General features: G+C 45.1%; 4 protein-coding genes and 1 non-coding gene across 6 annotated transcripts; 3 read left to right on the top strand and 2 right to left on the bottom strand.

The window, feature by feature from the left end:
• Nucleotides 1-4419: 4419 nt before the first annotated feature.
• NCU08642 lies at nucleotides 4420-8160 on the top strand. Of its 2 annotated transcripts, none has more exons than XM_011394920.1 (2): nucleotides 4420-4512; nucleotides 4576-8160. In XM_011394920.1, the coding sequence occupies exon 2, from the start codon at nucleotides 4849-4851 to the stop codon at nucleotides 7777-7779; it is 2931 nt and encodes a 976-aa protein (XP_011393222.1). In that variant the 5' UTR covers nucleotides 4420-4512; nucleotides 4576-4848; the 3' UTR covers nucleotides 7780-8160. The 2 variants fall into 2 exon arrangements, with proteins under 2 accessions (XP_011393222.1, XP_011393223.1); XM_011394921.1 differs by having other exon boundaries at nucleotides 4420-4521.
• Nucleotides 8161-11659: 3499 nt separating this feature from the next.
• NCU08641 (hypothetical protein) lies at nucleotides 11660-14703 on the bottom strand. Its single transcript, XM_959756.2, has one exon. The coding sequence runs from the start codon at nucleotides 14090-14092 to the stop codon at nucleotides 11936-11938; it is 2157 nt and encodes a 718-aa protein (XP_964849.1). The 5' UTR covers nucleotides 14093-14703; the 3' UTR covers nucleotides 11660-11935.
• A 1291-nt stretch (nucleotides 14704-15994) lies between these two features.
• NCU08640 (hypothetical protein) lies at nucleotides 15995-17165 on the top strand (the record flags this gene model as incomplete). The annotated part of the gene is made up of 2 exons (XM_959755.1): nucleotides 15995-16156; nucleotides 16215-17165. The coding sequence occupies 2 exons, from the start codon at nucleotides 15995-15997 to the stop codon at nucleotides 17163-17165; spliced, it is 1113 nt and encodes a 370-aa protein (XP_964848.1).
• Nucleotides 17166-18561: 1396 nt separating this feature from the next.
• NCU14052 lies at nucleotides 18562-19357 on the bottom strand. The gene is made up of 4 exons (XR_897755.1): nucleotides 19241-19357; nucleotides 19137-19185; nucleotides 19010-19066; nucleotides 18562-18940 (listed from the first exon to the last, which is right to left on the bottom strand). It is a non-coding gene; the product is annotated as a ncrg165 (non-coding RNA).
• Nucleotides 18792-19750, top strand: NCU08639 (hypothetical protein; the record flags this gene model as incomplete). Its single annotated transcript, XM_959754.1, has 3 exons — nucleotides 18792-19080; nucleotides 19150-19271; nucleotides 19586-19750. 3 exons carry the CDS (start codon nucleotides 18792-18794, stop codon nucleotides 19748-19750), a joined length of 576 nt encoding a protein of 191 aa, XP_964847.1.
• Nucleotides 19751-19877: the final 127 nt, after the last annotated feature.

The following is a 19877-nucleotide window of genomic DNA, read 5'->3' as shown; positions in this document are numbered from 1 at the left end:
TAGGGCAAACGAGCGATTAATATATTCTATTATTAAGTTAATCTTTTTCTATTAGTTACTAATTATAGTATATTGTATTAGTTTAGACTTTAGAATAGTATTGGATAGTTTTAGGTTAGTAACTTCGGGTTAAAGGAGCTACAAAAAATAGAGTATTTTAGGCCCGTAATTAGTATTCTTTCTACTATAAAAGAAGAGTAGTAGGTAATTAATAATCTGCTGGAGTATTCCGTAGTTATTAAGTTGGATAGTATAAGTAAAAATAAATAATAGCCGAATAATATATAGGTATTAATAAACGCTATAGAATTATATATTAATATAATTATCGCTACCCCCCGGGTATTTATTAGTATGTCCTTGTAAAGTGAAAATTTCATTATAAATATAATTAAACTATATAAATAAATAGGTAGTTCTATTAATTTAAAAGGCAATTGCGATAGTAGCTTCGATATTATTCCGACTAAGTGTAGTAGGATTTAGAAATTTGTTATTAATGAGATTCTATATTAAAAAAATAAGAATTCTAAAATAAAATATATTATAAAGGAGTTTTAATTTATAGTAGAATTCGGTTTTGAATTGTTTTACCTTTTTAGCCCTCCTAAGGCTATAGGTATCCTACTCTATAAGAGGCTAAAAGTACTAAAAAATTAAATTAATAAAATTTATTTTAATATAGAAGAATGTAGGGATAGAAATTATTTACTACTTATAATTATATACGCTTTATACCTTTAATTATATTAATATAATCTTACAAATATATAATATCGTTTTCTAATTATTATAAATAAAGAAAAGCCTATTACTAAATTACACTTAATTTATATTAAATAGGTCGAGAAATAGTTTGTTGTATAAACAATAGATACCGGCGAATTTACCCTCGTTCTCGTTAATAGCAGGCGTTTAAAGAATATAGTTTTTAGGTATACGATATTATTTAACCCTAAGGAAGCGATAAGCGGGAAGAAAGCCCTATTCGCTAATAAATAGAAAGAAGGATTTTAATTTCTCTATAACTAAGTAATTTATAGCGGGGTAAAATAATTATAGCGTTTATATAAGAGTTGGGATAATTTAATGCGGTTGGAAGGGAATAGTAGGCCAAAATTAATTAAATTGGAATAGGCTTTAAATATTAGGATTACTTATTAGTAAGTAAATTATAAGGTTATATATTATATTTTATTAGTTAGTACCTAAGCCCTAAATTATATTTAAATAATTATAATTATTATATATAATAATAAGAGTAGGGTTAGAAATAATATATTTAAAGTTAGCCTAGAAGCGTTAATATAAATTATAAAATAAATAATTAATAGTACTAACTATTATAAAAATTATAAGAGTTTTAATTATTACTATAGTCCTAATATAAGATATATAAATACCGAAAGTAGATAAAGTATTTTAAATACGCTTAGCGACGCCGTTAGTACATAAATATAAACCTATAATTTACAAAAAGAAATTAAATTTGTTAAGGGTAATAATATATATAATAATAACTAAAATTATATATATTATAGGCGAAATATAATCGCTATAACAAATTCATAGTCCTTACGTTTTCTTATAGGCGTAAGTATACTATATTAAATTTATAAAAAGTAAATATAATTTAGGCACGTATTTAAATAAGCTATTAATATATTACTTAATAACTAATATAATTTATTATATATTATATAAATCCGCAATATTATATAGCTAGTCCCCTTATAAAGCGGAAGAAGTATTAAACTTTACAAAAAATAAAAATAAATTAATACATTTAGGGAGAAATATTAATTCCCGATAGAAGCTCTTTATATCGTACAAATTACCCTTATTATTAAAGTATATTATAATACCGCTATAATAGAGAACTTTGTATATATAATTATTACGTAGTATATTAACGAACTGCCTAATGTAAAATTCCGATAGCCGGTTATTATTTTAAATTATTTTAATTTAATTATAGATAAAGGGTTTTAATATCCCCTTAGAATATAAATATACTTAATACTCTTAAGTAAAATGAGTAAAGTATTAATCCTAATTAGTAACGCTTAAATTACTCTAATCCTATAGCGGTAGGCTATATTTAATTAGGTTTGGGGAGGTCGGGGGGCTGTAGTAAAGGGTTGGAATTAAAGCCCTAAGGTCTAGATACGTACGAATCGAATATATTATTATAATTAGAATATTCGGGAGAATACTAAATTTAAACGAGAGGAAGGGCAAATTAAATACGAATATAAAAGGGTTATTAAGTAAAATTAGAATAGCCGTTTCTTAGAACGAATAGTAAATTATATTAGGTAAATTAAGTATTATAAATCTATATACGTTGTTCTAATTAGAATTATAGTAAACGAAAACAGATAAATTACGTATTGCGACTTTAGGGGTTTCGCTTTAGTTAGAGTTGCGGAGAACGAAAACGGATATATTACATATTGTAACTTTAGGGGTTTCGCTCTAGTAAGAGTAAATAACTAGAGTTAAGGTGTATTTTAATTTTGATTAGAGTAGAGTTTAATTGCAATAGTTGGGCCCTATAGCGGCTAACGGCCGAAATGCTCAAAATTGGCTCAGACCTACTACCGCAGAAACGGGTGGGGTAGGGTGGTTTTGGAGGTTAGTGGGTCTGACTGAGACTAGGTGCTGCTGGCATTCTTATCGCCGTCGATGACAGTGGGAGCCTTCGAGGTGGGGTGTGACAACACTACCAGTACAGCGCGCTACCCTTCGAGAAGGCCTGGGGCTGTTCTGATCGTTCCAGTGGCTGTCAGCGAATCATTGCAGAGCCTGGAGTTGTTCGAGATACGTACCATAGCGGGAAAACCGGGCGGTCATCTAGGCTAGTTGACATTGTCTAGGCTAGACACTCAATCTAGGCTTATTGAACGGAGATCCTGATTGGTTGGGGGTGATGGTTCCTTCCGAAACCTTCAAAGGTTTTTTTTTTTTTTTTTTTTTTTTTTTTTTTTTTTTTTTTTTTCTTCCTAGTAGCGGTCACTCTTTCCCAGGGTTCCAAATGCCTATAGAAACCAATACAGCGAGCTCTTTTATCATTCAATTGGGCCAGTGGCTCAATAGTTCTTATATTTACTCTCTTTCTTATAGCTACCAATTCAATCCTACTAGTAGTTACCTTTTTTCGGTCGTACGAAAAGTTTCACGTTCTCTTTAGGAATACCTTCATTTAAATTTCGAAATCGAAGTCCTTGGGCTATAGGTACCTAAGTAACTACCTCTAGTGAGGGAAACTACCCTCCCACTATAGTCTAGTAAGAATAGCGGCTATTGTAGTTGTTCTTAACTTTTACCCCCTATAAGCCCATTTCGACCAATCAAAGGCTCTTATTTTTCGTCTAGGCTAGACCTTTCGTCTAGCCTAGTTCACCAGACAAGTTTAGTTTTCCACTCTAGGCTAGACACCCCCTTCTAGACTAGAAACCCTCCTTATATTCCCGCTGCGGTAGGTAGCTGTCCCTCATCATGTTAGCTTGAAACGAGGACAACAAAGGGGACCAACAGCTACACTACATCAGCGCGGTCAGCGTCTTACCTCGTCTCCTTCTGGAAACCAGCTTCGGTCTCATACAGCTTGGCATCACCACTCTGAAACGTCCCTGCGATTTCTGCAATTGTTGCTGTTGTGAACGTCGGAATAAACGTCCGTCAGAGTCGCTGAAATGCACTGGAGTGGACTGGTTTTAGTACTAGTGTATGTACTAGATGCCGGAGGTTACTGAGCACCACGCACTGTAGAGGTATTGAGAAGTAAACCAAAACGGCCCGACCCCACGCTGCCGAGCGGCTGCGGCCCGGGGGACGGGACTGCGGACAGTTCAGTTGCCAGGGCATCTCGGGCTTCCACTTTCATCTGGACCTGCCGCGGGCGACAGGCGCATCGGCAACCAAGACGGGACGAAAGAGCAATCCCGTCCTTTCAGTCCCCCCCCCCCCTTTGATGTTTATTCTGTTGCCTTTTTCATCGTTGTCTAGAGGTACCTACCTCTATTGATAGGTACATATTCACTTCAAGAGCCATTAGCTACCCCTACCTCCTCCAGCTGCAAGCACCTCGGCATACCTCTATGGTACCTACCTCTACGTACCTCTAGTGAGTGAGGTGTATGGTAGACGGGCGCCATAGCTCCCACCCGACTTCCACTGATACTTGGTTACGTCAAAGCGCTGGCCATTGCGATCGAAATAAGCAAGTGTAGAGGTAGGTAGGTACTGACCTAGAGGTAGGTACATACCTTATGTAGAGGTACCCCACAATTGTCCGCCATCGCTAGGTACTATGTCTACAAGGGGCCCAAGTCCCGACCCCCGGCCGCGGCCACATCGACAACGGAACCAGGTTCCCACCACTGATGCTTTCCACTTGTGACCAGGCTCCCGCTCTTCGCATCCCACCGTCGTCGCACACGGACCGCTACCTACACGTCGTCACACACTCCTCGACAGCTACATCAACCTCTAGCAATACCTATTTCTGTGAGTAATGTGCGCAGCGATTGCACCCAGAGATGATTGCCATTGACCAAACCTCCTGTCCAGACCCCTACAGCCGACAGCTTCCATCGACCTGACGCAATGCTCCGCCGCAGTTGAGCTGTCCCAACTGCCCTGATCCACCCCACGAAGCCGCCCGCAAACGGACTTTGGGCAAGCGATCTCGAAGCATTCCCTTCCCTTAGCACACAACATATAAATCACGTTAACCCGCAACTGCCTGTGCCCGATAGCACTCTCGCGACTGGCATGATCGATCGTCTGTTGCGTCCGTAACGAACCAAGCCGACGATATAACCTCCAAAGCATCCGCCCAACATGCGCCGGAGTCGAACACCGCCTCCATCGCCCTACCGCGTTCTGGCGCACCATGGCGGACCCCAACCACCGCAAGACTCGGGTGCCCTCATCAGGTCCTTCAATGTCGAGACCAATCCCACTCGCCCGATTCGCCCCTCTCCTCTGACGGCCTCGACCATCCCGGACATGCCTCTCGACCTGGTGGACCGAATCCGATCGTTTCCCCTCTTCGTGTCCGCCCCAGAGGGCTTCCTCGTTGCGATTGGCACCCATCTCAAACCCCAGGTCCATGCCGCCCAAGACCACATCCTCACAGAAGGCGACGAAGCAAAAGCCATGTACTGGCTGGTCCGTGGCGTGGTCGCCGTTACGTCCCGCGACGGCGAAGCTGTCTATGCCGAACTCAAACCCGGCGCCTTTTTTGGCGAGATTGGTGTGCTCATGGATGTTCCACGGACTGCGACTATCATTTCGAGGACGAAATGCCTGCTGGTCGTTCTTAAGAAGGAGGATCTACACGCCGAACTGCCCAAATATCCTGACATGGAAAAGGCTATTCGCCAGGAAGCACAGGAAAGGTTGACCATCTTGAAAAAGAAGCGGCAGGAAGGCAGGCAGATGGCCAATTCTTCGAGCAATAACCTAGCCCGCGAAGCAGTGCCTGGCGAAGTTAGTACCGGAGAGTCGGGCAGCATCAAGGAGGGCGCCGTGGTCAGAAGCAAGAAGCGCAAGTCGCCCAGTCCTGGTGTGATTGACGACCCGACCATTAGTGGTAGCGCCCTGGGAAGCGGGTACGTCAATGTGCGAAAGACGCTTAAAGAGCTTCCGCTGTTCTCGACGCTGCCTCCCGACATTCTGCACTTCCTGGGCCTAAGCGCACAGCCAAAGTCGTACTCGCCTTTTACCGACATTGTCCGTCAAGGCAGTCCTGGTAACGACATTTTCTTCATAGTTCGGGGTGAAGCCGAGGTCGTACACGAATCGGAAAAGACGTTCTCACGACCCCGTCTAAAACAAGGACAATACTTCGGTGAGGTGGCTAGCCTAGGCTTGTCCGAAGGGAGAACTGCCACGGTCCGGTCCATTACTGCAGTTGAATGTTTGATGATTGGAGGGGATGCGCTTGAAGAGCTCTGGAAGCGCTGTCCACCCGAGATTCGGTCCCAGGTGGAAGAGACAGCTCGGAGGCGCATCAAGGGAACGGATGAAGATGTGGAGATGGTGGATGCCCAGCCCGAAGTTACCTTCACCACACCTTCGAAGCCAACCTCGCCGGCTAAAGACAAGACACAACAGCCTACAGATCCCGATCCGTTCCTTAGCGTGGACATGGAGAACATTCGCAATCGTCGTAGGAACTCGATCGTCCCGCCAACTCCTCAAACCGATGCTTCTGCCATTGTTAACGGCATGAAGGCTATGACTCCCGAGAGCAGCCCGCTGCGACATTCGGTGGCAGACGGCTCCCCAATCCCGAGCAAGCGCGCGCGAACTTTACCTTGGAGACCATCCACGATCGAAGATGAAGCCAAGAAGCTTTCCCTGCCAGATGATATCCTGGTCTGCATCTTCAAGCACATGGATCTCCTCGAGTTAATCCGACTACGAATCGTTTGCCGAGACTGGCGTCGCCTGCTAACCACCAGCCCGAACCTCTGCACCCATGTTGACCTCAGTCTGATCAACCGCAAGGTAACCGACTGGTCCCTTGTTCACATCCTTGCACCTTTCATTGGTCTACGGCCTGTCGAGGTTGATATCAGCAACTGCTTCCACATCACTGACGAAGGGTTCCAAGCTCTGTGGAAACAATGCGGCAAGAACATCAAGGTCTGGAAGATGCGCAGTGTCTGGGACGTTTCCGCATCGCAAATTCTCGAAATGTCCGAAAACGCCAAAAATCTCGAGGAACTCGACTGGTCCAACTGCCGCAAAGTAGGCGACAACTTGCTTGCCAGGGTAGTTGGCTGGGTGGTCCCCGAGCCTCCCCCATCCCGGTCTTCTGAGAATGGCAAGGTGGTCATCGCCTCTTCCAACTCTCGTAGCCGTCGTTCAAAGCCCACCACCGCTAACGGCTCAGCCACCGCTCCCGCCCAGCCACCGCCCGGCACCGTCATAGGCTGCCCCAACCTGGCCCGCCTCAATCTCTCCTACTGCAAACACATTACCGACCGCTCCATGCACCACCTTGCGCTACACGCCTCCTCCCGTCTCCAATCTCTCTCCCTAACACGCTGCACAAGCGTTACCGACCAAGGTTTCCAAACCTGGTCTCCGCATCGCTTTCCCAACCTCACGACCCTCTGCCTAGCAGATTGCACTCACCTGACCGACACCTCCATCATTGCCCTAGTGAACTCGTGCAAGTCCCTAACCCATCTCGATCTTTCCTTTTGCTGCGCCTTGTCCGATACCGCCACCGAGGTTATTGCGCTCGGTCTGCCGGGTCTGAGGGAACTACGGATGGCGTTCTGCGGCAGCGCTGTGTCCGACGCGAGTCTGGGCTGCGTAGCGCTGCATCTAAATGAGCTTCGTGGGCTGAGCGTTCGCGGGTGCGTGCGAGTGACGGGGGTGGGCGTGGAGAACGTCCTGGAGGGGTGTGGAAGATTGGAGTGGGTGGATGTTAGCCAGTGTAGGAATCTCGGGGGGTGGTTGGTTGGAGGAGGAGTGGGGAGGTGGGGATTTGATGAGCGCGTTGCAAAGAAAAAGGGTGGTGATGATGCTTTGCGGATAATGGAGAGCAAGGCACAAGGGGGTAAGATGGGAGCTGGCGGGGTAGGTGGTGGTGTGCAGAGACCGAGGGGAAACAACGGCGGGCTGAGACAAAGTAAGGTGTTAGGACCGGGACCGGTGATGAGGCCAATCATCCCGCCGAAAGGAGTGACAAACCACCGGACGAGGAAGCCGATTCGATTCGTGGTTGAGAAGTGTGGTCTCGAGTTAAGGTGAGGTTGCACGAGCGACGAGCGTCCGAGGCTGAGCCAGGAATGACATAGAGAGGGATGACATGGAGCTGGACATGCATACATGGGCTGGTTAGCTGCACATAATGTTTTGTTATTACACTGGGGCTTGTATAGGTTGGCTTCAGTTTCCCATAAGCGCGGCAAGGTCGAGTTGTTTGCATCGACCGGCTGAACAGGATCAACAGGACTTGGTGTTTCTGGCTTTGGACATTCGTTTTGTACATATTACCTGGGATTCTGGATGGGGCAACGGAACCTACCTGCATACACATAAGGACGACAGAACATACGATATTGATACCCATTCATTCCTACTCCGATCCTCGTTGTATTACCTATATATGTGACTGTGAGCGTGATCGTACCTATCTAGGTAGTGGGCGAGAGTAGACCGTGATCGGCTCTGAGAGTTTCTGCACTGGGTCTATAGTAGCTAGTGTATATAACATTGCTGCCTATCTCATCTTCCCGTGGTCCGTTGGTGAAAAGGCTAAACTCCACCTAAGTTGGCGTATTGTCGTGCTGTCCCGGGCCATATAGTAGCTTGGAACTGACTACCGGGGAGAATTAGGTACTGGCCTCCTTTTTTTCTTACCCGGTTGATTGCTTCTCCAAAAGATCCAGGCCAGGCCAGTTTCTCAGACGGCGATGTGCTCGTATAGAAATCATATGTAAGAGGCAAAAGCCTCTAGGGTGCTGCTTCTTGTAAGGTTGTCGCTATTTTGACGTTGTGGACATTGGAACCATTATAACAGACGTTCAGGTGCTCTGAAAAGACTTGTTATTTGTTAGAGTTAACTTGCCGACACGCACCAAAAACTTACAGGCACGCACTTTTGGGGTCTAACAGCTGACATATAAAATATATCGTTTTAGGTATAAAAATCGTAATTTTCAATATCTTGAGGTGGGCTATACTAGTAAATCCCTAGTAAATGCCTTGTAAATTTTGATCTGCAGCGGGCAAGCAAATTTAATAGCGTTAATTTAGTAATACTTTTATAGAGTTGAGGGGTTATTCTACTCTACTCTACCTAGTTTAAATACTTATATTTAATAGTTTAGAACTTATATTTAATAAATTAAAGAGTTTAGAGAGGTTGTTAGAGAATTTAAAGAGGAAGGAAGAATTTAATAATAATTCTATAACTTTATTTCTCTCTTTCTCCCTTCTTCTCTCTTTTGCTATTTATTCCTTTACCTTCGCCTCCCAGTATCTCTCTAATTCGTTATCCTCCTTATTATCATTATCCTCCTTATTATTGTTATCCTCTTTATTATTGTTAGCTACTTTGATATAATTATATACTTTATTATTTCGGGTATCTAAATTTTTAATACTAGGGCCCATCTCGTATTGGGAGTAATTACAGCGCGCTAAAGCTTGTATAGTACTTAAGTTACGTAATTTACCCTTTAGTGCGGCTAGTATACAAATACGAGTACGGGTACGGGTAGAGGTTGAATTAAATAATAGTACAACGAATATAAGCTTATTAAATAGGCTACTTTATTTGTACAGGCGGCCTTTAAGTATTATTTTAGCGGCCGGCTTAAATTTAAAGTATTTATTTACTGTATTTTAATATAATATTTAATATAGGAATTATTCGGGGTATAAATAATAATTTATACATCGTTAATATAAGTACTAAAATAAATAATAAACTTCCTTAATTACTAAGGCCGCTTTACCCTCTTTTAATAATACTTCTATTTTATAAGTATAAGGTAATTTGTATTAGGCTTTAAAGCTCCTTATATAAAGTTCGAAAGGGGTGCTAGGGAGTTTCAACTATATAGAGGGTAGTATAGCGTTAAGTTTATAATATTAACGATTTATAAGATTAAGTGCCTATATAGATAATTTATACGGACAATTACCTATCTACTCGCGGTTAACCTACTTTATACGTATATAACTATTAGACTTCGCTAATAAATCGATATATACCTTATAATAGTAGTTAATATATTGGAGATAAGCTTTATAAAATTCAATTAACCTACTATAAACTAATAGACTATAATTTTTAAAGGAGCTATTATTAGCTTTATTTAGTAATATTATTCGTTGCCCTTAATTAAAGTAATTCTTAATAAGGTAGTTAGCCTACTCTATTTTATAAAGTAAGAACTTCTCTTTAATTTATAAGACTACGTTTTCTTATATACTCCTAAATTAGTAATGTAGAATAGATTAGGTATAAGTAAATTCTATAATATTAGAGGAGTAGATTATATACTACTATATAAAGAATAATATAAATTTTATATTAGTAACTTTATTTAGTAAGGGGTTAAGTTCTGCTTTAGCTTTAATAGTTATTATAATTCGGGTATTACGTTGCTTAAAATCTTTAAGGTCCTCCTTATTATATTACTCTATATTGTGGTTTGACCGGTTATATATTACTTAATTTTTTTTAAGGTAGTTAATAACGTTATAGTTGATATACTATATATAATATTATTATTATATATTAGGGAAGGTTTTATTAATTGCGTTAGTAAATTGGGGGTTACTGTTAATTATAGTTACTGTAGGGTAGGGGATCTTAAACCTATTACACACTTCTTTAATATACTAAATTAAGAAGCTAAACCCCTCCTCCCTCTCGTTATTAAATATTACTTAAAAGATTGGTATAGAGGTTCTCTCTAGAGTAAGGATTATTCTTTAAATATAGGGTAGATAGTAATAATTAGTTTTATATGTAGCGTTAATTAGGATAGTATATAGGAATTTTATTTATATTCGGCGCTATTGGTTAGTTACTTAGAACGTATAATGTAATGTATCCCTATTTTTATTATTACCTTCGCCTTCAAAATTAAAGTAGGTATAATAGAGAATTTTACTTTCGTAGTTATTATCTAACCGTTTAATAAATAATTATATATTATTATATCCCTACCTTATATTATACTATACCCTCTAACGTATATTATTAAAATTACTATAAATCTAGGGAATTTCGGGGTATTTTTCCTTAATTGTAGCGAGGATTATCCGTATTATAAGGTCCTATTGTAATAAGAGATTTTTAAAGAAGTAATTTACTTCCGGGTTAACCTTATAATCCTATACCTTAATATAAAATATAATATAGCCTTCTAATGTACGCGATAGAGGGTGGCCTTCGTATATAAGGTTTATAGCCTAGGCAATCTACTTCCACCCTATACTCTTTTTAATTTGGAGTACTACTTTAAAGGGATAGTAGTATACCTTCTTTCGTAATATAGAATGTTATTTTAAATATTCGTTAGTAATAATTAGTAGGTAGTAATTTATATAGTCGTAGCGGTATACCTACTTAATAACGGACCCGTTTTTATTATAGCCTAGCTTCTTGAGCTTCTAAGTATATTAGGTAACTATACTAAATCGGTAACGACGGTAAAAATTAATAAGGTGGGTAAACAATTTGTTATAATCGTTAATGGGGTTGAGAGATAAGAAGGGGTCGTTTACTAGGATAGACTAAATAGTATTAGGGTTAAAATTATCGGACGCGAAAGTCTTAATAGAAGAGTGCGACGTACGACGAGGGCGCTTAATAGAAGGTATTTATAGTAGTCGATTAGTATTAAAATTAATTAAATATAATAAAAATTAATTGAATACGACGATTAAACGTATATTAAGGTAGTAGATTAAATAGATATATATAGTATAAATAGGTGTAGTGTAATTGCGTATAGTATAGTGTAGTGTAGTATAAAGTGCTAGTGCAATTGGCCGTGTGAAAAAGGGTGAAAAGAAATGGCTAAGGTACAGCGATGTTGCGTGCATTGAAAAGACGAAATTTTGCGGGTAAAAACGGGATTTACGATGTCAGGTGTCATCAGCTGAACTACCCCAGTTTTCTGGTGGGGGTGCGTGCCTGTAAGTTTTTGGTGCGTGTCGGCAAGTTAACTCATTTGTTATGTCGTTCTATCATCTACAGATATCGCTGGTAGCCCAACATGCTTTCAAACGCCTACACCATAGAGATGCCAACCTGATAAAACAAATTCAACAACCCAGAATGAAAAAAAAAAAAAAGAAAAAAGAAACCGCTGACTGCTAGAAACCAAGACCAAAAGAGAACACAGACCCAGAAAGACAGGACGCCCAAGGGACAAAAGCCTGTTCACAGGAACATGTTCCTCCTATCCGCGTCCCTTACCCTACCTCCTGGCGCCGTGTAATCCACACCTGCGACACTACTAAGGTCCTTTTCGAACACAGACTGGATCTTAGTGACCTGCAGAAGCCTAGCCAGGTCGAGCTTTACACCCTCAAAGCTCGCCAGTGATTCAGCGGCCTTGACCGCATTCTTGATCTGCCGCCCATTCAAGTCGTGTTCCGCCAACCTCTCTAATCCCCGCTCATCAATGTCCACACCTCCGGGCACCATTCCGCAAAAGTTCTTCCAGATTTGAAGCTTGGATTCGAAGCTCAGGTCCGTATACCTGATAGGTATGTGGATCCTGGACTTGAATGCTTCGTCGAAGGTGGTGACGCGGTTGGTGGTGAGAAAGAGGATACCGGTGTAGTACTCGAGGACACGCAAGAAGACAGAGACCATGGCGTTTCTGTGCAGATCGTGCAGGGCACGCTGCTCGAGAAAAATGTCCGCCTCGTCAATGAGCAGAACGGCACGCCAGGTGGCGGTCATGTCCATGATCTGGGTGAGTTGGGCGTCAAGCTCGGAGGAGACGCAACCAAGATCGCCCGATGAGACCATATACAAGGGGCGCTGAACGTACTCGGCTACGCATTCTGCCGTCAGTGTTTTTCCGACACCCGGAGGGCCGTGAAGCACGCAGACAAGGCCTTGGCCTTTGCCTTTGACAATGTCGTCAAACCCGGGCCGCTCACGGGTGTGGTTGGAGACAAGGGCCTGGACGGTCTTCTTGATGGTGGGGTCGAGGACGAGACCGTCAAAGCACGAAGTGTTCCACTGGATGGGTTCCAGCTTGTCGACGAAGAACTCGAGAAACCGCTTGATGGTGAAGGAATATCCGCGAACGGTGGCGTTGGTGAGCATGGCTTGCTCGTCAGTGAGAGGCTCGTATTCTTTGGTCTCTGATGTGAACTTGATGGAGGACAGTGAGGGGGCTTTGGGCCTTGAACTCGGCAACTTCTTAACAACAAACGAGTGGTCGGCCGCCAGCCGGTGGAAGGTGGCGCAGTCAATCATGACGCGCCCGTTGACGCCGAAGCGAGCGTAACCTTGCATTTCCTTTTTGATGACAGCGATGCCATTGTATTGAACGTAATGTTGGCCGAGATGCTTCTCCCACTTGCGTCCACGGGCTAGTAGGGTCTTTCGGATCCCATCGGCGTCCTCGTGTAGATGAAGGGGGACGATGTCAAGTTCACTAAGCTGGACAACGCCAGTGTACTTGCGGAAGGTCAGGTGCGACTTGAGGGTTCCCACATTCTCGCCGTCGAAGTCAATGTAGCGACAGGAGAGGGTCATGCCGACAAGATTGGCGTGCTCATCGTACTCATCATAGTACCGGCGGACGCGATATGCGCGATCCTGATCCAAGATCTTGCAGTGAACAATGGTGTCGGGTGGTAGGAGAGTCCAGGCGTTATCGTACGAGATGGCGCGGATCTCGCCGGAGATGCACTTTTCGTAGGCAGCAATCTCAGATTCGAAGTGGTTGTTGATCCAGTCCATGAGGAGGTTGAAATGTTGAAGGGACTCCTGGTCGTCGGTAAAGCGCTTCACGCCCTCGACTTGGAGTTCCTTGCGGTAGTGAAAGAGGGCATGGTAGGGAGCTTCGATCTGGACATCGTCGACATCGATGGGGTCAGAGGGATAGTCGCCAATGACGTCCCTGAGGAGCTGACGCAGAGGCTGGGGGTTCACGTAGAGGCGGGTGTTGTCATGTTCGCCGCGGTGGTCGTAGTGCTTGACGAGGCAAAAGGCATAGAGACGCCACCAGTCCTTTTGTGCTGGCTTCTCGATCTCGGTCTTACGCTCGGTGAAGTAGTGTTCGTCCTTCTCGTCATATCTCCTATCAAGGTGCTTGAACTCGCACTTCATGGTCTGGTCCTCTGGGGGCTTGTCTTTGTCGTCTGTGGCCGAATCTTCTGTGTCTGAGTCTCTCTTTTCGTCTGTTTGGCTAGTTTCGTCTTTTTTGTGCTCTGGCGCATCTTGGGGCTTGGTCTCGTCGTGGCCGTTGACTCTGTTCGTCTCGGTACACTTGCAGGTACATGTACACATGGCCTTGACGGGTTCTTGAGCAGGAGTCCCATTGGGAACATCCTCGGTGACGGCAGCAGGAGCCATAATGTCTGATGTGTAGATGCTGTGATATGCCTGAAGGACGTAAAAGAACGGTAGCTATGGTAGCACAAGAAGACAGGCAGAAGGTTTGCGATAGGATTCTGGGGGACAAGGAGCAAAGACAAGCAGAGGCATCCTTCTACCTTTTATACTTTGCCCGACTTAGCTACCTCCACAAGCCCTACCTTCCTGCCATCCCATGTCTGACATCTCCATGCAGGGCGCCTGCGATGGCAACCACCAACGGCTGGACTCATCCAAGGCGGTGACGGTGAGGAAAGAAGAGGTCAAAGTCGCTGACAATGCAGGCTGCCGTGGCTGGTTGTGTTCCCTCATTGATGCGCAGCGAATGGCGGCCGTCATCTTCTCCACACTCACCAGGCAGACGGGCGACCTCTTGTTCGGCTTCCACCGATTGTTTCATTCTCTTTGGCTGTCCAAACGACCACCACCCATGGCGATGCTGGAAGCTTGTGGGGCCGGGCGCGCGATGACTCGTTACCGATGTGGTGATTGTGACGATCTAACGGCAGGCAGAAGTGTGTCGGAAGCGAGACATGCTGGACAAGGACGACTTAAGTGGGACTGAGGCTGAGTTTCTGTCTTGCAGCGATTGCGCCAATGGTGAGAAGGGAAAAAAAAGTGTAGGTAGTGAAAGGATGAAAGACGGGAGCAGGGGAGAAAAAGAGGAGGGAGCCTGGCTGCGCTGCCGATTCTCGGACCAATCCAGGGCACCCCGGCGCCATGATCCTCCACTGGGTGCTGACGAAGGGCGGGGCAGGGCGCAGGGGTCCCCGCACCCAGCGCCATAACCAAGTGTCCATAGAGGTAGCTTTTAGAGCAACTCCCCTTGCCCTCTCCACTAGGGACCTCTCCGCTCCCGCCCTCAGCCCTATAGACTACAGTGGGGAAAGGATCCCAACCGAGTTCAGTTGTAATCCATGGCATTCGGTTTTTCGTCAACAGCATCGTCAACCTCACTGCAGAGGACACTCAATGACGTTTCACCATGTTGGCTTTCTGGGCATAATCATATCTTTTGCGAGGTGAATCTTATCATCGCACCTCTTTCACTTGGCAGCGGGAGATACGGTGCTTGTGTTCCCGTCCCGTGGGGACAGGGTGAACAAACGCCGTTCATCTCTCGACGGATTTCATCCCCGACACCGATCGAATCTCGCTTGGTACATACCGTCCTTTAAATAGACTGCGAAGTCAGCAAGAAGCTAGTCTTTTGAGAAGACATTGCTTCTGAAAGATATCTAGATCCCCGCGCCAACCCAAAATTCGATCTGTCGAGCGGAAGAACAGATGCTGTCAAGCTGATGCCAATATGTTCTTCGCTTTCTTGGCCGAATAAGTACCTACCTAGGTATGTCGTCCTCGGAAGGGACTGTTGCAAGCGAACTCTCTTCTTCTTTTCCAACTGTCTCGGCTCATATGACGGCTTGGGCCCCGGTTTCCATTCGCCTTGGTGCCCCGCAATTTATCGTTATCGTTCCCGAGTCCCGTCGGGTCCGGGTTGACAGAAGGTGTAAACCTCGAAAGATGGAAGGAACGCCCATCAGTGAAGGCCCTGCCGCGCGTCGAGCAGGTCTCGAGGCTGTCCTGCGGACTGAGCCAAAAGGCCGCGGGAGCCCAGACGCGTTTGAGAAGGCGAATTTTCCTCCATCCCTCCTGGCTCGCCGAGAGAGAACTAGGAAACTTGCTCGTCCTGAACAGAACTGTGACGCCTCACCTACCGCTTTTCACGTCCCCGGATGCGCATTTGTTAGAGCAGCCCTGGCCTATCTGAATGTTTCTTTACTTTCGCCCACTTAGTACTTTCTTTTCCAAGGTCCCAACCGATCTTGAATCCATTCAGTCTCCTTCTTCGTTCAGTGCCAGGAAGAACACGCCCACACGATGCCCCTCATCAAGACCGAACCAGGCGTGAGGATCAAGTCAGAGCACGAAGCTAGGTTCGACTTCTCCTCTATTCCACGCCCACCCGTTTCCTCGGTATATGTCAAACAAGAGGATTGCAAGTCCCCCTCTGTGCTTGTCAAACAGGAAGATCGCAAGCCCGTGAGTTCATCTTTCTGGCACCCACTTGCTCTCTGGCTAACGTAACGTGTCTACCTAGGACTTCTTTCTATCTCCCAACGATGGCCCGTCGAGGAGACATCGGAGATTCCGTCATGCCCGCAACTGCATGGTTCATAGGCTAAGATATGGCGAAACGATACGCGCCCACTACAATCACTCAGAGAGCACGGTGATGTTTACTCTGAGTGATGGAGCAGCCTCTGTCATTGATGACTTCCCCGAAGAGGGGCACCAAGCCGAGGAAATGATTCTTCAGCGTTTACAGAGGGCAAACTTCAACATTCAACCCATAGAGCCTTCGGGATTCCTATGCCGCGAGATACAGCGCCAGCTATCTGTTTGTCAGTCCAGCCCACCAAAGGTCATTTCCACCGCAGTGCAACGGACATTTGGGAACAATCATGCGCCTGAAGCTATTGCAAAGCAAGAACAGACGAAATCAGAAAGCAAGTCTCTTGCTTCAACGGTACATGCGAAGCCTCCTCCTTTACCTGCATCGTTCTTCGGCAGACCTCAACCCGCTACCCATATCCAGCAGGTCACGTTCAGTACTCCAGTACCTCAAAAGCCGTCCGAAAGCATCTTTGATATCTCCCAGCCCAAAGATCAGTCCAACATTTTTTCTCATCCCATCCCGCCGAAACACAGATCTTCTCCGTCCCTCAACTTCTCATCCGACCTCACATCGGGCCTCGCGGTAGGCTGTGGTAATCAAAGTACGAGAAGCCCTCGCAGCATGTTCAGTCATTCTTTCTCGGCTACAGAGTCGCCTTTTCCAGGCAAGTCAGCCCTTTGGCCCACAGAATCCTTCAATGGCTTTTCTCTCTTCAATCCCACTGCTGGCCCGGATGTTTTCGCCTCCTCCTTTGCCGCCACTGTCAAGCCTTCACCGGAGGTAATCGTTATCGACTCCTCTCCCGAGTCATCACCGGCATATCGCCCCCAGACAAAGAAGCGCGCTGCGGAAAATCAGGCTCGCAGCGACTAGTCTACCTCTTTCAGTCAGATCCAGCTAGTTTCGCCTCTACATTTTCCCTCTTGGTAAAATGGATGGTCCTATTGATCACCCAACCTACCGATGATCCTATTTTTATGAGGCCAGTGCGTCGTCCTGGAAAGGAGAATTAGATACCTTTAGTCAACTGTGCCAATGTTTGGCTCTTTTTCGCTCTGTTGGCGAAAGTGACAACTCCTTGGACGTTGTGATGATGGAAAAGCATATCGGAAGTCCATTTTGTTGAGCTTCATCTACTGATGTCGTTTCTGATATTGTTCATGTCGCTATAGATGATGTCTCGTAGTCTTGGTAGCGATTTATGTGGTTATTTTGTACGTTATGTCTAAAATTCTGGCCCTGCCGTCCTCATATTCACATGTGTAGTAGTCGGAAACATGTGCTCCCATATGAGCAAACAATCATCTTGAGGTCGATTATATCTGCAGTACCTCTGCATATGACATTCCGCATAACAGTCTATACATGTTGTGCAATGTGTTGAACCTGTGTTGTTGTTCAAACAGAACAATATAGAAACAGCATTGATGGTACTAGAGTTCAGCGGGTGTCGGTGCCCTATCAAGCTGTGGGTGCTACAGCAAAATTGACCCATCGGAAGGCTGAGGATGTGCAGGGATGCTTCCGCCCCACAACACTGGACTTACAAGGCTGCACGGTCAAAATGGATAGTTCCGAGGGGCCCCGACACTTGAGTTGATGCCGACGGATCCCAAACAAGATCGGTCAATGTTAACTTAACCGTGAAGTTCTCAGCTTTTCCGAGACCTCCGAAATTGGGGTTGATATCCGCGCTGTTCCTTTACGAAGTGTTCTTTAGAGCATCACCGCCGCTTTGGTTAGGTAGGTGCAAGTCGGCCATGCCAAGACCTTACTTGCTCGTAACCTCACACATTATTTGACTGTCGACATCTTGCTTAAGAAAGCGGATTACGAGCCTTCCGACAGGCTACATTAGCCATTTTGTGAGTATTCCAAGTAACAGCGTCAGCAGTGGGTAAAAGCCCAAGTTTCCTGCTTTGGGGCAGAATAACATTAAATCATTTAGCGTTTCTGACATCAAGAGCTCCCACAATCGTTCGTCCATTGCAAAGCAGTAGGTAATCAGTCTCTCCATTATGTTATAAGGAATTTAACATGTACCATAATCCCACTATCCTTCACATCCCATCTTTCCCTCTCCACGATACAGTGATTCCTTGGTACTAAAATCAAGCACAAAGTAGAACTAGCGAATAGAGGTATCTTCGTAATTCTCTGTTTATGATTAAAATACGTTGAGGTTACCTGGACGAACGTTGCTGCGGAACGGCAAGCAAGAAAGGCAAGAGCAGCTAGGACCAAACGCTTCGGTACTTGCCCTGTAACATCACTTGAAGTAAGTACCTTGAAGTAGAGATAATGACCCAAACGCGTTTTCCGTCCTTTCCTCTTTCCTTATCGCTATCAGCGGCTATTCAGTGCTCGTGGCTTCTGCCTGCTTCGTTGCCCGGCTTCTCGCTCACTTCCAACTCACCATCACCATCCATTCGGTTATCATCACCACCCTGAATTTCACTTCACAATAGCCCAAACCCCAAGGAAGTACGCCCTTGCACCATGAACACACCCTCAATCTCCTCCGAGACAGCTGTCATTGCCAGCGCTGAAAGGCGCCGCCACAATATCATGTCGGCAATCCAAAGCTCATTCGGCCTCAGCAATGACCACATTCTATACATCATTAACAAGGTCATTGTGCCTGAGGCCTTTGATGCGTGTTGTAACTGGATCAGAGTCAAGAGAAGCTGCGGAGGCGGGTGCAAGTCCGAACTCACCATCGACCTTATCACCAACCCATTGACGATGTTCGACTGGTGGGTTGATTACAACCTCTGGGCGCATTCCTGTAAGTTTCACTCTTTGTGTCCTAGGGATCCCAGAAGCAGTGGTTGAAATGCTTACAACTGTCGCCAAGTTTGCGAGTATATCCACCAGCCGCAGTTCGGAGAGCCTGAGAACATGGCACCTCAATATCGAAGCTTTCTCGACACAAACGAGTTACGTACGCTGGAGGTTGAAAATGCCAAGGATAAAAAGGTACGAGTGGGTGTAAAGCTTGAAGAAAAGGATCAGGGTGCGGGAATGTGTCTGACTGGGGAAAATGAATATGATGCCGATCCTGGCCTGCCATAAATGGTGCTACCGATGGAAGCATTGCTCTCGATTGCGTGATGAACAATAGCGCCCGGCTAAGAAACTGCAAAAGAGCACATATTAGGACTTAGAGGTCGTGGCATTGAGTCGGAGGCGATTTTTACTGTTCGTTGGGTCTTGATGCATGTGGTAACTGAATGGATGACACCCAGGCGAGCACCAGGCTACCTACTAAGGATGCTGAGATCCTCGGCTAGGTAGCATGGAATATCGATTTATCGTCGCCCGAGAAGCACGATTTATGCGAGTCGGCAGTGGAGGATCGGATTCGGGACGGTAGCTGCTCGGATCGAAGGTATCAGCACCGACAGTTCGAGACAAGCAGCGAGCAGACATGGCGAAGCCGCGAAGGGGGAACATAATGGAAGGATTGCCTTTTCAAGCGAAAGATCATACAGGTAGTAGTGGGTTTTGCAGGCATCGATGAATGGCAACTCCTAGGGAACGTGATGGACAATAGATGGTACGTAGTTGCGATGCTGTCGCAGT

The sequence above is a fragment of the Neurospora crassa genome, linkage group I (genome assembly GCF_000182925.2).
Source record: "Neurospora crassa OR74A linkage group I, whole genome shotgun sequence".
NCBI classification, from domain to species: domain Eukaryota; kingdom Fungi; phylum Ascomycota; class Sordariomycetes; order Sordariales; family Sordariaceae; genus Neurospora; species Neurospora crassa.
The sequence above is the reverse complement of the archived record's forward strand: the minus strand, read 5'-3'. Positions and strand labels throughout refer to the sequence as shown.

Coding starts and splice junctions, on each gene's coding strand:
- NCU08642 (XM_011394920.1), top strand. CDS start 4,849: ATGCGCCGGAGTCGAACACCGCCTCCATCGCCCTACCGCGTTCTGGCG.
- NCU08641 (XM_959756.2), bottom strand. CDS start 14,092: ATGGCTCCTGCTGCCGTCACCGAGGATGTTCCCAATGGGACTCCTGCT.